Source organism: Ammodytes marinus (genome assembly GCF_949987685.1).
Source record: "Ammodytes marinus genome assembly, chromosome: 5".
Taxonomy (NCBI): Eukaryota; Metazoa; Chordata; class Actinopteri; order Uranoscopiformes; family Ammodytidae; genus Ammodytes; species Ammodytes marinus.
In genome coordinates, this window is record NC_137234.1 from 13,222,412 (window position 1) to 13,238,838 (window position 16,427).

General features: G+C 39.6%; 2 protein-coding genes across 2 annotated transcripts; one reads left to right on the forward strand and one right to left on the reverse strand.

The window, feature by feature from the left end:
• The first annotated feature begins 683 nt into the window (after nucleotides 1-683).
• Nucleotides 684-11,235, forward strand: ap4e1 (adaptor related protein complex 4 subunit epsilon 1). Its single transcript, XM_080027818.1, has 21 exons — nucleotides 684-986; nucleotides 1,864-1,935; nucleotides 2,050-2,173; nucleotides 2,323-2,396; nucleotides 2,640-2,761; nucleotides 2,909-3,068; nucleotides 3,177-3,343; nucleotides 3,455-3,528; nucleotides 3,638-3,760; nucleotides 3,863-3,972; nucleotides 4,064-4,217; nucleotides 4,635-4,736; nucleotides 4,864-4,982; nucleotides 5,607-5,909; nucleotides 6,518-6,629; nucleotides 6,736-6,874; nucleotides 6,983-7,241; nucleotides 7,737-8,288; nucleotides 8,691-8,881; nucleotides 8,970-9,130; nucleotides 9,741-11,235. The coding sequence occupies exons 1-21, from the start codon at nucleotides 846-848 to the stop codon at nucleotides 9,899-9,901; spliced, it is 3,420 nt and encodes a 1,139-aa protein (XP_079883944.1). The 5' UTR covers nucleotides 684-845; the 3' UTR covers nucleotides 9,902-11,235.
• Nucleotides 11,236-11,920: 685 nt separating this feature from the next.
• cyp19a1b (cytochrome P450, family 19, subfamily A, polypeptide 1b) lies at nucleotides 11,921-13,711 on the reverse strand (the record flags this gene model as incomplete). Its single annotated transcript, XM_080028582.1, has 7 exons — nucleotides 13,624-13,711; nucleotides 13,269-13,445; nucleotides 13,060-13,174; nucleotides 12,854-12,968; nucleotides 12,596-12,758; nucleotides 12,265-12,506; nucleotides 11,921-12,172 (listed from the first exon to the last, which is right to left on the reverse strand). Exons 1-7 carry the CDS (start codon nucleotides 13,694-13,696, stop codon nucleotides 11,921-11,923), a joined length of 1,137 nt encoding a protein of 378 aa, XP_079884708.1. The 5' UTR covers nucleotides 13,697-13,711.
• Nucleotides 13,712-16,427: the final 2,716 nt, after the last annotated feature.

A 16,427-nucleotide genomic window follows, 5' to 3' on the forward strand; every position in this document is an offset into this window, starting at 1 on the left:
GTCAAAATAAAATTATAACTAATTATTCATTTTTTTTATTCATTTTTTTCACACAAAATATAAATTACAAACCCTCAGGTAAGGAATAAAAGTACATATACATCAGTTACAAATGATACAGATATGTATGAATTAAATAAAAATAATAATAATACAGGACAGGTACATAAAAAAAGAAGGAACAAAGGTATATATTTATGAAAAAACAGACATCTAGTCAGAGGTTTCAGGGAAAAAGGGTCCATAATGTTTCAATAGTTTGTGACTTTTTGTTGTTGTTGTTGTTGTTTGCTAAGTTGAGTGATTTAACTAAATAGTTTAGTTCTAAGAGAAAATATGAGATTTTGGGTTAGTGATTTAGGAAATTACAGTTTGTGAATTAAACATTTAGTAGAATAATGAGAGTGCCATCATTTGGATTATCATAATAGCAACAATATATTTTAAAGAATTGGCTAGACTGAATTACCATCTCCAAAAAAGTGACTCCATCTAGAAATAAATCTTCCCAACATTTGAGGCATATTTCATTAAACAGGTGATATATTGTTTGTTCCAGTATTATGTTTTTTCCTCAGCTTTGTTTGAATGAAGTTACTAATAAAGTTTCTCACAAATAAGCGGAAGTGACGTCATCAACTAGCCTTGTCACTGTGCTGTATCAAAACAATGGCCGACTGCAGAGCTAGCACTATACCCTACATCTCTTCAACTCTGTTTAAATGTTTAATAGGCACATTTCACTGACTGTGAGTGGTATACATTTGTTGAGATGAATAGATGATTTAATTCGTGTACTTTGAAAGAACAAAGCCAGCTGCCAAACCTCGCTTTCCGCTGCCAAAATGAGCGATGTAGTGGAGAGGACCCTGACAGCTCTGCCGAGTCTCCTGTCTTTAGACTCTCAGCCTGGAGCTGCTAAACTCTCCTCCACCTCGAAACTAGGAAACCTCATCAGAGGAATCACTGAGTTGACGTCCAAACATGTGAGTCTGGCCTTAAAAGCTTCAGGTTAGGTGAAAATAAGATGCTGCTGTGCTTTAACTTTAGCTCGCTTAGCTGTCGATGTTAAGTCCAGAAAAGGTGTGTTTATGCGTTTAAAACACTAATTATATTCTTAGTACTTAGTATTCTGAGCTTGTGTTTAAACTGATTCACAGACACCCTCTTTTGTCTGCTGTGTTATTGTCATGGGCGAATAAAGCTAATCACAGGTGCGAATGTTTTCAAAACCTGTTATATATGCTGTGCATTCAAAAACGGTGTAGCAGCAAAGTTACACCTGGAAGGCAAAACAGTTTCTTCGTTTCTAAAGCCAATTCTGAAGCACATTAATTTTTAATCTGTTCATGAAGTTAACAACACTTATACATAATCATGAATGCACCAAGCAGACATGGTTTACAGCTAATGTTATCAGCTCAATACAGATAATGTCCATTGTGTGATACATTGACTATCTAAAGCAAGTCTCTATAACTTGATTTTCCTCGTGAACTGGCTAACTCTGCTACTAAATATATGATAAGCACAAAGTCTGTTTAATTGTGTTATGTAGCAGACATTGAGAAGCATTAGAGTTAGGAGGGTTTGACACCTTAATTACAGGAGACCACTTATTCCATCCATTAGCGTCAGCAGTCAGCACAGTGTAAAGTAAATGATCTTAAACCAATGTTATATCTGTTAAGGTTTAACTTTACTTCATTGGCCCTGATGTTTAACTTGAAACTTCTTTCTCTTCTTGAAATGATTGGTGAAATAAAGTTCTTAAAATGTACGTAACGGACTGACTATGGTCTTTCAACCTACTGTAATAGTATTTGTATCTTAATATCCTTAAATGTGTTTCCCTTTGTTCAGGAGGAGGAAAAACTTATTCAACGTGAACTTGTGTCTATCAAAGAGCAGGTGTCGTCCCCCAACACGTCCATGGTATGAGGATTCTCCTGATTTTTCACAAGAAACCAGATGATACAAATAGATCCAACAATGCCTGAAAGTATAGATGTGTTCACTTCTTTCTTGTGTCATAATAACCTGATTCAGAGGCAGATGAAGGAGCTCATGGTGAGAGCGCTCTACTGTGAAATGCTCGGCTACGAAGCTTCGTTCAGCTACATTCATGCCATCAAGCTGGCCCAACAAGGCACTGCCCTGGAGAAAAGAGTTGGTACGTTCCTCTTATTAGTTCAGGGTTCATTTTGATGTGGTGATTTTGCGAGAACCATCTTCATTTGCCATCACATCACAACTTTATTGATCCAACTAAGAAACGACTCCACTGCATCTTCCCTCACTGCTTTTTTGTGTGATTCGCAGGTTATCTCGCCGTGTCTTTGTTTCTGAACGAAAGTCATGAGCTGCTTCTTCTCCTTGTGAACACTGTTTTAAAGGTGGGTGTCAAGTTTTTACATCGTACTGGAAAGTTGCAGCTCCCTCTAGAGGCAATTCAGAATGAATCAGGAAGTCAATACATGACTGTAGCAAGCTAGACAGCTTTTTTTTTAAATCATCCATATGAAAAAATATCCACATCAATCTTGATTCACGTTCATCACAATAATTGAAATTTACCACAATAAACATATTGTAAAAAAATAAAAATAAAAATGTTGGTTGTATTTTTCTGTTTCCAGGATCTTCAGAGCACAAACCTGATTGAAGTGTGCATGGCTCTTACTGTCGTCAGCCAGATGTTCCCCAAAGATATGATCCCTGCAATCCTCCCTCTGGTCGAGGAGAAACTTAATCACCCAAAGTAAGAAATGCTTGTTGTCCTTTTACAGTCTGATTAGTTACCCACATGCGTTCAAGAGTATTACTTCTTATGAAGAAACTGAAGTATGAAAAATCTGCTTCAACATTATGATAAATAATGGTTTCTCCTTATCTTATGTATTTGTAGAGAAATCATTCGACGGAAAGCAGTCCTGGCACTGTATAAATTCTATCTAATAGCACCGAATCAGGTTCAACACATCCACAACAAGTTTCGCAAAGCTCTGTGTGACAAGGATCCTGGTGTCATGAGCGCTTCACTACACATCTACTCACAGATGATCCAGGTTAGTTATTTTTATTCTTCAACAACTGTTTTAACATGTGTAACATTACACAGACAATTTTGCTCATGTCACATCTTCGGTTCTTCTTCTTTCTTTCTTTTTTTACAGGAGAATGCAGAAGGATATAAGGACCTGACGGTAAGCTTTGTGACCATACTGAGGCAAGTGGTGGGAGGAAAACTGCCCATGGATTTCAACTATCATAGTGTCCCCGCTCCGTGGTTGCAAATTCAGCTGCTCAGAATACTGTCCCTACTAGGGAAAAATGACCAGAGGTAAATTAGGAATCATTTTTTCCCTCAATGAACTGAATGTTAATGCTGTCATATGTCAGCGCTTTTTTCCTTGCTTTCTTGCAAGTTGTGAGTCTTTTATTTGTTTGACAGTACAAGTGAGATAATGTACGACGTCCTTGACGAGTCGTTACGACGAGCGGAGATGAACCATAACATCACCTACGGTATGTCAAATTCCATGTAGATTTTATACATTTTTTGGTCAATTTCTGCCTTTTGCAATTGTAGAAGTACTACCTTTCCTAACTTGTTGAAATCTGATTTTATTTCCAGCGATATTATACGAGTGTGTAAAATGTATTTACACAATTTATCCCAAATCTGAACTTTTGGAAAAAGCTGCAAAGTGCATCGGCAACTTTGTTCTGTCACCGAAGATTAATCTCAAATATCTAGGTAATATCTTTTTTATTTAAGTAATTTTCTCAAATTTTCTTCTGACAATCAAGGTTCCAGACATTCACTGTAGTGAATCCATTTTATTTGGTGTTATTGTAGGCTTGAAGGCTCTCACCTACGTGGTGCAGCAGGATCCCAAACTGGCCCTGCAGCATCAGATGACCATCATAGAGTGTCTCGATCACCCCGACCTCATCGTCAAACGTGAGGTGAGGCAGTAACTGGTGTAGATTGGATTTGTCTTGCCATAGACTTGTGGGTTTAAACCATTGTGGTGGTTTCTTTCTGTTTTCCTTGTAGACACTGGAGTTGCTCTTTCGGATCACTAACGCCCAGAACGTCACCGTCATTGTGGAGAAGATGCTGGAGTTTCTGCGAATCAGTAAAGATGACTACACTTCCATTGACCTAGTGGGGAAGGTGGCTGAGCTGGCAGAAAAATATCCTTTACAATGTGTTGGTGAACATTAATTCAAGCAAGAGCATTAAATGTACTTTAAATTACCTCAGTTGGCACACAGCCCCTGTAAAAATGTAAAATATTGATATGAATATTAAATAGGAGGGATTCACAAACTGTTCCTATTGAAATTCCTTCACTTATATACAGTAAGAAGCTAATCAATTCTTATCCCCCAACCACTACATCTAGTTTATAATCGATAATAACCCAGATCGTTTTATGATGTTTCTTTTAAATTATTATTATGCAAAATGTTAATTAATGATGGTAGTAAAAAAGTATTTTTCATGAAACTTACAATAGAAAGCATGGCTTGTTATGCTTTTGCAAAAAAATTCTTTTCATTTATCAGTTTGTTCCCATTTATTTTTTATTTTTTTCCTATACACTGTTATACATATGCACCAGACAATGAATGGTTCATTGAGACCATGAACACAGTGTTTTCAGTGGGTGGAGACATGATGCAGCCGGACATCCCAAACAGCTTCCTTAAACTGCTCTCTGAGGGTGAGATGACCAAACACACAGTCGGCCTATTGTATTATTAGAGCTCCAGTGGTTATGTATTTCAGTTCAGTAAATTGAAAAATGTTGATTATAATTTTTTTATGCTAATTTTTCATTATTTGCCCAGGATTTGACAGTGTGGAAGAAGACATGAAGCTGAGGCTGTTTGCTGTGGATTCCTATGTTACTCTGCTGCAGGGAGAGCCTGGCAAACTACCACAGCGCTTCCTTCAAGTCATCAGCTGGGTGAGTGCTGTTTGCACACGGAGCAGTTTGATTAATGCTTATGTTATACAAAGGAATACAATATTAGGTTTGAAGAACACTTTACAAATTATTTTATATATTTTTATATTTGAAGGCATAAAAATATAGGAGAAAATAACCACATAAAAAAAGAGCAAACCCCATAAAGAAGTTTAAAATTGGAAGTTTTTTCAAAAGGATCATTAAGAATTGGTTGGCCCGAGTTCTTCAGTTAGGTCCCCCAAATCCTATTTTGAAATCATTATGATCAAAGCCTCAGTCATGATGCTGATGTGTCTCCTGATCAATTACCAGAATTGAGAAGATCTCAAGCAGCTCACAAGGATTAAGGGTGTTGTGTAGTGCAGCCAGATTGAGCTGAATTTTAAACATGGCCAGTAAAACCCTAATCTGAATCTTAAAAAAAAGCCTGAAAAATGCTAGATGGAAGAAAATGAATTCAACAGGAAAAAATGTAAGTTGCAAGCATGAAATACAAAGTCAGAAATTACAGATAGAAACACTCACTAGCATTACTTCTCTTGACCTGTTTTTTTTTTCAAATCTAACATACTACACATTTATATACTCAAATTGTTGCCTCTTTTCTCTGCTTTTGCCAAGGTCATGGGTGAATACTCTTGTCTGAGGGGGGAACTTGAACCGGCCGTGGTCCTGAGGCTGCTGGCCAAACTGTTGGACACCAAGAGTACCAGCAGTGAAACCAAGAGCTGGGTCCTCATGGCCATGACCAAGCTCTGTGAAGGCGGGGCCGGCCTTTCTGTCGCTCGGGAGGTTTCTGAAACGTACGGCAGCTCCCTGGACACGGTGCTGAGGCAGAGGGCTCAGGAGCTGCAGCACCTCAGCCAGGACTCTGACTTAAGAGCCAGGGTGCGTCTCCGAAACGCAAGCCTGGAACCGCTGGAGGTAACATGACGGACACGCAAGGGGCTGTAGAATGATAAAAAGTTTTATTTCATTTTCATGTTAAAAAAACAACACTCCTAAAAATCTGGTGTACTAAAGAAACCTTCAATTTGACTTTGAACGTTCGTGCTGCTGTTGAAACTTAACACTGTAAAATGATTTGGCTCTTGCACCACAGCACATCATTTGGCAAAGTAAGTGCTCATTATCTGATGGTGAGGGGAAAAAAACGTGCATACACTTGCCCTCCATGACACACGGTCGATGAGATTAATGACAGTATTCATCTCAATAGTAGGGATCATCATTTATTATTTTATCAAAACGTCTGTTTTAGCATGCCTAGAGCAGTCTGATGGGTTGGGTTTACCACAGAACTCACCCACAGCCTCAGTAAAGTAGAACGTAGCTGTAGGGAATTCACAAATACTTCTTTTTGTTATTTTCAATTTTATGTAGACATTTTTTGTCTTTTGTTTCAAAACAAAATGTTAAGATGAGTTTATATGATATGAGTTGTATTTGCAAGGACTTGCATATAACTCTTAAATTTCTAAAACTTTTTCCAAATGAGTTCAAACTTGCAGTTGTTGTCAATGGCTTCTCAGGTGGATTCCTCTCTGTCATTCCTGGATGGATTTGTGTCGGAGGCGTTGGCCGCTGGCGCTGCTCCATACAAGCCTCCCCATCAGCGGCAGGAGGAGCTAGCTCAGGAAAAGGGTAAAAAAATATATACATAAAAAAAATTCAAATATTTTAACTGTGGCACATTTGGCCACAATGCTTTGTTTTTTGGATGATTTCTGACCATGTCTTTCTGCCTCAGCACTGAGCCTGGAGCCATACGGCCTGTCCCTGCCCATCAGCATGTCTTCCTGCAGCATTGGCGACAGACACTCGCCGACGCTGTTGTCCGTGAGCTCCGGTCTGTCAGGCGACAGCACAGACCGCTCACACAAAGGAGGGTACGCAGACAAACACATGCTGCCGTCTGAATTAAAACAATTAACACACAAACGCAAGACTGGTTTAGAATAACTCTTGTTTTTTTGGTTTTTTGATTTTTTTTTCAGCTCCACAACTCTGAAGCTGGATGGCGTGAAGAGGGTGTGGGGGAGGGAGGGCTACCTGGCGCAGAGGGAAGCTGCAGAGGAGGCTGTGGCCCAGGTTGAGGTCCCCAGTCCCCTCCGTTCATCCAGCCAGCAGGGAGAGGCTGGGAGTTCACAGAGCCAGACTCCCAGTCTAACACCCACCCCCGAACCAGAACAGGAGAAACAGCAGCTGGCCTCTTCCCTGTTTGTCGGCCTCGCCTCCCAAAGCTCTGTGTGCCTGGTAAGCTTTAAAGTGGAGATGCTCATTGTGATTTATGATGCATTTGTGTGGTATTATAATACCATAATAAAATTTAATAAAGATTTAACGCCTTCTGCCAGTCTGAGGTTTACTCCAGAACAACTTCAGAAATCTGAGTTAGTCCTGGAGGCTCAAAAAATTAAAGAAAACTTTATGTTCTCTCTATTTGTTCATATCTTGAAGATATAGTTTTTGGCAGATCACTTTGAAACATTGCAAATACGAAATCCCTAACCTAAGGAACAACAGATTCGAAAATGTATTCAATGGGTGTGGTACATTAAGGCTCCAACAATAAGTAATTGAGAAGTTGCAACCTCTATGTTTTTGAAAAAGGACTCTACACACTAGCCTACTTGCTCTGTAAATCTCAGCCATTCTGGTGTGATCTTGCAACCTCCCACTATATTTTTATGGAAACATCCCTTTGTAGCAGTGACATCACATTTTTTCTTAAACTTCTCCATTTAACAGATGGGAAAATCTGAGCCTACTCACCAGCGATTCAGAAGAAAAGCCAGAGGTCCGGGCTCGTCGTCGGGTGCCGGAGATCAAATATCCGACTCACCGGTGGTCTCCGCTCCGAGCTCGGTGGATATCTTGCTGTGTAACGACCTCCTGGACACCAGCAACACCACCTCAGAGCCGGCCGCGTCCCCTTCGCCCGAACCGCCGTCCCAACTCTTTCATGGCCTGACTGCTACAAACGGCCCCCGTGATGTAGAGCGAACTGACAGTGACGTAAAGGGGAGTGAGCCCTCTCTCATTAGGGGTAACGGTGTGGTAGCTGCTGCAAACGAAGACCCCGACAGACTCAAAGACTTGTGTCTCAGTTCTCATCTTCCCTCAGAGCTCTCTGGACTCTCCCACTCAGAAATCTCTCCTTTGTGCTCCAACCAAAGCCTGGATCTCTCAGCCTGTCATGTGCACAAAGACGAATCTTTGGTGCTTGTTGTTTTCGTTTACAACTGCTCAGACTCTGACGTTCATCAGATACTCCTAGAGCTTGACTCGGACGAACTTGAGGTACAGTAATTATTAAAGCAGATAGCATTAAAGGTGTAGTCCGCGATTCTAGAAAAGGTTTGTTGTCAAAATCACTTTTTGTCTAAATCAGTTTTAATTCGCCGCCTAGGCTCTTTATACAGTTTGTAGACAAAAGGTATGTTAACAAAGGGGCCCATCAAAGCTAACAACATGCCAGTTTACTGAGCCTAGGCTGTGTATAAACACTGGATTTTTTTTGTTTTTTTTGTGTACAAACATTACGGTCAGATAGCAGATCGCAGGGGATATTACCTGTTTGACCGAAATTTTGACAACAAGGTTTCTCCATGATCACTTACTCATTTTAAGTCTCATATTCTCCTTCTTATTAGGCTTTAATATTAAAGGACATTTATTTTTATTTTTTTATCTTTATTCCAGGTATCCTGTTTATGCGACAGTCCAGTGGAGGAAGTGATCAGCCACGGTGTAGCAGTGTGCCAGTACTCCCTGACTGTGAAGAGGCCCTCGGTCCATTTTGAAGTGGTCGGGATCGTATCTTATCAGTCGCCTGTTGGGACGCCCCATTCAGTGCAGTTCTCCCATAAACTGCCGCTGACCAGCTTCATCAGGTGAAATATTTCTCTTCTTTTTCTCCCATGTATGTCTGCCCAGAGGCAAGTAGCTGCTAACCATTAGCTTCCTTCATGTTTCCTTCAGACCTTTGCCCGTGTCCACAGAGGAGTACGGGACTCTGTGGCTTGCCTTCTCTCACGACACCAAGCAGAACCTCAACCTGGTCAGTGACGGCCCGGAGTCACTCAGAGACACTCTGAACGAGCTCAAGAAGAAACTTCAGCTTCATCTTGTGGAAATCATAGGTGAACACACATTTCATTCTTAAATTAAAACTGTCAAAAGTGGAGCTTTTATACTTTCACCAACGCTTCAGAGTGATTGATTTGATGCTTGTATGTGTGAAATAACCAGTGCTGGCTGGACGTGACACTTTGTATACTATTTGAGTTGAATTCAGTTATTGTTGTAACTACTTAGATAAATAGTCTTTAATGTCCCAGGAAGGAAATTTGCTTTCTCACTAGAAAAACACAAACACATTTATATTCATGCCCCTATATGTATATTTGCATATACTTACACATACACATATAGATACACACATATTTAGTATTCAGCAAGGTATTTTATTTCAGGCTCCTAGAGCATGAGGGACAAACCTCCCTCTAAAGCTTTAAGTTAGTTTGCATGTCAACCCAAAAGTGTTTCTTATTAATATCTTACTGCCGCTCTGATAAAGTATGCATTATTTAACAGGGAACATTACTAATTGACATACATACATTACATGCGAAAGGTGCAGTGGTACAGAATTTGACAAATAAAGTAGGTCGATATGTGTTATATGCAACCTATGCTTCCCATGGGTTTACCTGTATTAGTGAGTTACCTTTTATTATTTTTCCACCACAGGTACTGAAGGTATTGTAGCTTGCCAGGTGCTCCGGGATCAGCCTTGTTTGATGCACTGCCGTGTGAATGCAGGAACGCTGGCTGTGTGGCTGCGATCTCCAGTCCCAGACCTGCCAGACTGCTTGATGTACCACTGTCAGAGAGCTTTACAGGAGCACTGAGCCCTGACCGCAAACGCCTCCACTCACTCCCCCCGCCCCCTCCATAGCAACATGAACACCTGACTCTCACCCACAGAGGAGAAAGGTACACAGAGCAGTAATGCAGAACGGAGCAGAGCATCTGACATTGTGCACCCTCATCTTCATATTACAGTCTTTACTATTTGTTTATCTCGTCCACAAAGAAACACAGAAGGATTTTATTTTTTTTTGTCCAGGAATCATTTATTTGATAACAGTTAAATTGGTTGAATAGTTCACATTATCACAAATGCTTGAAAGTCGTGGCTGGTCATAATCTCAGGGCCCAAAGATTGTGTTTTCAATCTTCTATAGAAAAAATAACACTAATGTCTTAAATGCTGACAGGGCTCTATAATGATTTGAAAAAAAGGTTTTATATCAGTATTAGGGAAAAATCATGAATTTATAACATTATTTCATTCATTGCTAAGTTGTAGGTCTTTTCAGGTTCATCAGTACTGTTTGACATGGAAAAAATAACACAAAATCTCGTTTGGATTGGTTGATGTTTTTATAAGGTATTTTGGGGAAAGATATTGCGATATTTTAAGTGATCCAAATGAGTCTATTATTATTTTCTATGGCATGGACTTTAACAAACCATTCTAGGAGAATTTAAAATACTCTAAACTAATATTTACATACAGCTGCTTTTCAAGAAAAGCCTGCTCATCTTCACTGCTGAAGTTCCAGAGAAAGTGGTTTACTACCCCTGTTCTTCTAAAGGATTATATTACGATGTATTTTGTCTTAAATTGTAGCAATGGAGATCTCGGTCTGTGATGTCCATATTGTCCGTGTATCATTATGATGGTGAGTGGGGGTAAGTTCCCTTTTTTTGTAATCATGTTTGCAAATACTGTCTTGTGTGATGTGATTATCTATGCACTCATGTTTCTGAGTTGTCAGTTGTTTCGGTGAGAGGTGGATTTTAGTGGTCTTTGATTCTTCTATTTTTGTATCAATGCAGTATTAAAAAAAACATATTTATTGGATTTATATTCTTACAGAAAGTATTTTATATTAATTTTTCTGAAAGGAAAGAAAAATCATTGTGCATTCATGTCATTTTTTGTGCTCCAGATTTGACTGTTTTTAATGAATTCAACCTGAAGGAAAGCTTTATTGAACCTTTTTTTCTCCCTTTGTCGTGATTTGAAGTACAGTGTGAAGCTAACAGTGCATCTAAAACTCAACTTTAACCCAACGTCTTGCCTTCCGCCGAGGTGGCGTGTTTGATTTGTGCCTGTGGTACAGAGAAAAATCACTGTTCATTAGAGTGCCTGTTACTATATTTTGCTAACTTATGAATAAATCCAACACGTGTACATTAACTTGATTTTGACTGTTTATTCATTTAATGACATGTCATAGCTATGAAACAAATCTTTTCAATATTTTCTAATGTTTTTATTGTCTTGACGTTTGCACAGCTAAATGTAAAAAAATATTAGTAAAATGTAATTTGTTGCCTGTTGTACATTCCACATTTCTATAAACTGAGAAACCTAAAAAGAAAGAACACACATCACATATCAACATATCATCTTTAATATAGACTGTACTGGAGAAAATGGGGTTTACCTCATACTAACGTGTATATACACCTAATATTTAACACATTTCAGTGTTTGTTCAAATTATAACACGAAGTTGACAACTGACTACTCACTACACACTTTTTTTTAACGTTTCATAATTGTGATAATAGATATATAATGCTATAGGAAACACACTACTTTATACAGTATGAGAACAGTGTCTTAATTAATATGGACCAAAAAGTCATGCTAACACTGCCTTGAATCTACCTAAAACCTTTAACTTTGACATCAAAACCATCTAGCGTGTACTTGCTCTTTAACTCTCTATCTCACTCTCTTTCCTAGTCAGGACCCTTGTCTGTGTGTCTGTCTGTCTTTGTACAATCTTGTGCCATTAATTTCAATGTCCTCGACACTAAGTTGTTAACACCAAACTGTAACCTCTTGTGAGTCAGTGTTGAGTGTGTGGCAGTTGTGTGGTTCGAGGGATGAAGCGCATGGCCAGGCTGTGCTCGTCCTCCACTGGCTGCTGTGACAGGTTGTTGGTCTGCCTGATGCTGCTCAGGGTGCAGCCTTGGCGAGGACACACGCTGTAACGCGACAACAGCGTCACCAGGATGGCCTTCATCATCACCATGGCGATGTGCTTGCCCACGCAGGAACGGGGCCCGCAGCCGAAGGGCTGAAAGAAACGACTGGGCACCTGCAAAACAAAAGAGGTAAAGACTCAAGTGTTTTGTTTTGTTTTTCAGAGTTTTTTTTTTAGTTGGACACAACACTCTGCTTACAACTTACTGTTTTGTCAAAGTTCATCAGGCTGAACTCTTCGGGCTTTGGGAAGAATTCGGTCTTATGCATGAGTCCAATGTTGAGAATGATGTTTGTTCCCTTGGTAACTTTAGTGCCTTCTATGTCGTCATCTTCCAGAGCCTTTCGCATTGTGAAATCGACCACAGGATGGAACCTCAGAGACTCGTTGATGAAACTCTCCAGTACTTTTAAGCTTTGATAATCCATGTTTTCAGCATCTTTTCGGCCTGGCAATAAAAACGAGGCATTCATTTGTGAGATTGTTGGAATAGTTTAACCTTCATAGGCATTTACAACACTGCACGAGTTCACCTACAGACAACAGCGTTCATCTCCTCCACTATCTTCAGCTCCACGTCTGGCTTTTGCTTAAGCAGCATCAGCATGAAGAAGAGGCTGATGGAAAGTGTGTCGGGCGCCGCGATCACCATCTCCAGCACGCACTGCCGCACGTTATCTGCCGAAAGCTCTCCGAGGTTCTGTCGAAAAAGAAAGACTGAAGGTATGCAAAGTGCTGCAAACATCAGCACCACGGCGACACAGGTGTGTAGACATATCAGAAGAGAGACTAAACCTGAGCAAAGATGAGCTCTGTCGCAAAGTCAAGATCTTCATCCAACTTCTCAGACTCCTTTATCATCTTTCTTTTGGTTTCAAGGAGGCTCTCCATCAAGTCTTGAAGCTCTTGGCTGCACAAAAAAGTAACACAACAAAGATTAGCTGGAAGAGATCACAAGCCAAAAGAGATGAATCACTATGATGTGTGTGTGAGGATATTACGCTGCTCTCTTGTGCTTGTTGTGCAGCCATCCGATCTTGAAGAACATGTCAGGCTTTATTAAAACTGTTTGCCAGGTCTCAAAGTAGCTTTGGATTTTCATGAGCAAGGCCTTTTCTGAATTAGAACCAAAAAAAAAACAAGTCAGGGTATATGTGCAGAGCAAGCATTTGAGTGTGTGGACTGTACAGACAGTAAGTACACAGCTGACCATTGAGTGGCACTCTGAGGAAAAGCCTGTTTGAAATGTCCACTACTATGGCTCTCAGCAGATTGAGGGCATCCACGTGTCCGGAGGGGTCGGTCATTTCTTGCAGGCCGTCCAGATGTTTGGCTGTGGATGTCATACAGATTCCAACTGTCCTCTGGAGGCCGGGGCCAGTCAGAGCTGGAAAAACGACCATGAGAAAATACAGCAATTCTAATTGATCAAGATGACGTTTTCGGTTATTCGTTTTCAGACTTTTTTCTTATTGTTAAGATTGCAAATATGCGGAAAGAGGGATGATATAAGGCCCTTACATACTCTACCTTTGAAAAAACACAGTATAGAGACAATTGCTCACCTTTAGAAAAATATGTCCTCACTTTTTTCCAGAGTGGGACATCGCTGTTGAAAATGATACCCCTCCCTTCCATCCCGATACACTCCAGCCCTGCTTTGCTCCCAAATCTGGCCGTGTAGTGGGCGCTCCTCAGGACGTGATACACTGCTGAAGACCTAAAAAAGTAGCCATACTGTGACTTATTAGAAATGTGTTGGATAAACTGCGAGTGTAAAAGTGTTATTATCTTAAAAAAGACATGCCTGCTCAGAATGAGGGTCTCCTCGCCATTGATCCAGACCCGGACGAGGCTGCCATATTTGTTGTTGTAGTAGTTGCTCGCAGTTCCTATCCCAGTCCACATGAACCTGCTGTAGGAGAGGATTGGACCCAGTCCCGCCAAGAAGGGAGGGCCTGGCAGAAAGAAACGGGTGATTATTTAAGGCATGATAGATCCAAGCTCAGTTTCCAACAAAGCATCCAGTCTGCTCAGAAAGATGTTGAATGTATCTTTAGGGGATGCTAGCTGGACTGAAATGTGCTCCAACTTCTGTGTGGTGGAAAATGAAAACAGAGGATTCCCTGTATCAGTAAATTATAATGTTATTAAATCAATAATGTGACACTGAAACATTTCCTTTTATAATTTTGTTGTAAGTGCACCTATTCAAAGTACAAATATTTAGAAAGAAACATTTATTTAGAATTGAAGATGGTACAAAAAAAAGATGGTGAGAAGTTTGTATTTAATTATTAGTGAGGACAGACTAATGTGGAGTTCCTGACCCTAGTTTTTTTTTTATTTCACGCTATTCATTGTTTTTATTTTGCACCATTCTTTTCCCTTTTTTTCCTCCTCACTTTGATTACTCTGAGATGCCATTGAGTTTCATCAAGGACAATTGACAATTTATTTATTGATTTTATTTATTGATTAGTATTTTTCTCTGCCTTTTCTTTTCTCTTTTACTTTTTATATTTGGATGTTTGGTTGTCAATTAATGGTCAGACCTGATTTGGTCATGTTTGCCATGTTATTGTTCCTCATGCTACTTCTCATGTGTGTGATAGAAACAGAAGCTTGGGTCTCTCACCTGGTACATGTAAGCGGTCATTTTTGGCCCAGGCAGTGAGGAGCAGAAGGAGCAGCAGCATGAGCAGAACGGTGGTGACTTCAGACACTGTATCGACCACCACAGGGCCGACTGTGGGCAGCGGCAGCATCCCATTCATAACTCAAGGCAGGAACACACACTTTAGCTGGCTAACCTTTTGCTCTCAAAGCATCCATCTTCTTTAACAAACACACTACATATAAGTTAAAGGTGCAGTATGAAACTTTGGGAGTGCAGAGAAGTGAACATGTTCTAATTTATATTGTTGTTTACAGCAACAGGGTCAACAATTTCATTTACAGACATGTTTGGTTACAGGTGCCTCAAAAGAAAAAGTATGATTATAGAAATATTAATTTCATGTAGAGTAAATACATATTTTAAACTAAATGCAGGCTCTACAAATATAAACAAATCCCCCTCACATGAAACTACATAGTGCACATTTAACTGCACTCTATTTGCTAAGACAAAAATAGAATAACCTTGATTCTTCTCATCCTTTGTAATTCACTTGTCCTTCAGTTGCTGGGATGCAACACAGCACCGGCACAAATCCAAACCAAAATACACCCACGTACAGTTACGCTAATGAACTGTTTGCAACATGGTATTGTTCTAAAATTCTGCTTGAATATCTCACTATAGTCAAGGTAAGGGTATAGGTGACAGATTATTTCCTTATTTTGTAATGTTATTACAGGTTCAACATACACAAAAGATTGGTGTATTACCCCAAGATATTATGTACAGTGAGATTTCCCCTTTGACCATTTACATTAGCATTATGTGATGTGATGAAGTCATGAAGAACAAATTCTATGGATTTAAATAGAGAATATATCCTAACTCCATTCTTGCTTCATGACAAACTGAAGTTGCTCACTTTTCTTATAGTGTATCCAAACTGACTTCCACTTTAGTATTTTTTTTAGATGTTTCCTGAATAAATATGTATGACAGAATATGAAATGGTACCATCAGAGTGAGTTAGAGTTTCAATTTTCTTTTCATTACTCAAGTTTCTGCTTAACGTCAGTGCAATAAAAATCACTATACAGGAAATTTTCTGTTAAACTGAGTCAGAAGTCAAGGTGGGTTTGTGTCATCTAAACATTACAGCTGTATCTTCAGGAGTATCTTTTTACTATTTTAAGGAAACTTAATTGACAAATAATCAAAGAATAATACTTACTGTTCCTGTTCCTTCCTACTCCTGATAAGTTAGTCTGCAGTCTGAAGAGATGCAGCGTTCCCCTACTGGTTTTACGGATGATCAGGGTTTTTCCTACCAAATAAATTACAGTGATTCAAGTGTTTATAAATCCTTGGTTAATCCTTCACTTCACCGGTTGCTTAGAAACACTGCCGCTTTGGGGTTACAAGTGCCATTACATTGCAGGCCAGATGACAGGTGCTTGCCTAAAACTACAAAGAAGCTTCAACAGCTTTTTTAGTTTATTTACTAGAATGCAAAACCAGCAGGTCTTTGGCCGGTTGTATTCTGCATTTTCTTTTTTTTTTGTCTGTAGACGGGCTTACTTCACATTTAGCTTTGTATATAAAGAAAGAAACCTCACCGTCCAATTAATTAGCCAATGAGGCTATTCAAGGGTAAATTAAGCAAGCTGGGTCAGACTGACCCATGTCAAAGGGAGCAGGGATTTACCCAGCAAATCAGAAAAAGAAACAAGAGAAAGAAAAATGTCA